This window comes from Halyomorpha halys, unplaced genomic scaffold (assembly GCF_000696795.3).
Source record: "Halyomorpha halys isolate HHAL.00 unplaced genomic scaffold, Hhal_1.1 Scaffold276.1, whole genome shotgun sequence".
Taxonomy (NCBI): domain Eukaryota; kingdom Metazoa; phylum Arthropoda; class Insecta; order Hemiptera; family Pentatomidae; genus Halyomorpha; species Halyomorpha halys.
This window is the reverse complement of record NW_027105171.1, coordinates 696,175-697,250: the sequence shown is the minus strand read 5'-3', so window position 1 is coordinate 697,250 and position 1,076 is coordinate 696,175. Positions and strand designations below refer to the sequence as shown.

The window sequence follows — 1,076 nt, the reverse complement described above, 5'->3', positions numbered from 1 at the left end:
AAAAAAACAATCAATTTTGGGTAAACCAATGTTAAAGGCGTCTTTTGGTTTTTTTGTGACTTTTTACTCATTTAAACTTATTAATTTAAAAACTTAACTCAATAAATCCGTTTCATAGCGGACTTTCCTATCTCAGCTTCTTCTTAAATATACATAAATTAATAAAATTAGAATTTTAGCTGTTCTCTCACCGACCGGTATTACTTTGCTCAATGAACTGAAGAATACTTTGAAAGGATGGAAGGGGTTGAACCCAATATCTTCCTAACCTAACAACATATCCTTTTTTAATGTTAATTAGATTTTTTTAAAATTAGATATATTGAAGTGAACTTAATTAAAGATAAGAGTGAAGGTCATTCATTTTTTTTTAACAATAAAAAAATTATAAAATTTTAATTTTGGATTAATGGTAGGATACATCCGTCTTATTAATATAACAGAAATTTTAAATGGTTTAGAAAAAATAGTTAATAATGAGCTACCTGTATTATTATTATTAAAATTATTAAATTAAGCAAATAAAATTACCTGAGATGACATTATTCAAGAACTTAAGCTCCTTTAAGGAATCAAATGTAAATTGACCATACTTTGCTTTGACCTCTTGCACCTCCTTTCTTGCTTTATCTTGGATATCCTTGTGTTTTGCCAGCATATACAATGTGTAATGTAATGTAGTAGAAGTAGTTTCGAAACCAGCAATAAAAAATACAAATGACTGTGCAGCTAGCAAAGTATCCGTCAACTCTAAAGAAAAAATATACATAAATTAATAATATTAAATAAATGTATGACATTATTTTTTATTCATTGTAAATGGCAATTAGGATAGACAACTTAGTGGCGGGGGGCCCCTATTCCAGCAAACGTGACATAATTTAAGTTTTTAAGTCTTGTACATATATGATAAAGCAGCAACTTTTTCGTTCAGTATGCAACGAACACTGATTTTGCGGCACAGGGTTTCAGTATAAATACTGAGCCATTCAAAACATTCGCGAGAAAAATATCAGACTTATTGATTTAACTCCAGTTTTTGAAACAAAACCTATTATACTCTAATATTATAAGAA

At 28.3% G+C, this 1,076-nt stretch overlaps 1 protein-coding gene across 1 annotated transcript in view; it reads right to left on the bottom strand.

Annotated features, from left to right (window-relative positions):
• LOC106680668 (probable cytochrome P450 6a14) overlaps positions 1-1,076 on the bottom strand; it is a 38,624-nt gene that overhangs the window by 28,338 nt on the left and 9,210 nt on the right. Inside the window, exon 5 of the mRNA XM_014420536.3 lies at positions 532-750. Within this exon, the coding sequence (XP_014276022.3) occupies positions 532-750 (219 nt within the window). The remainder of the gene's footprint in view (positions 1-531; positions 751-1,076) is intronic.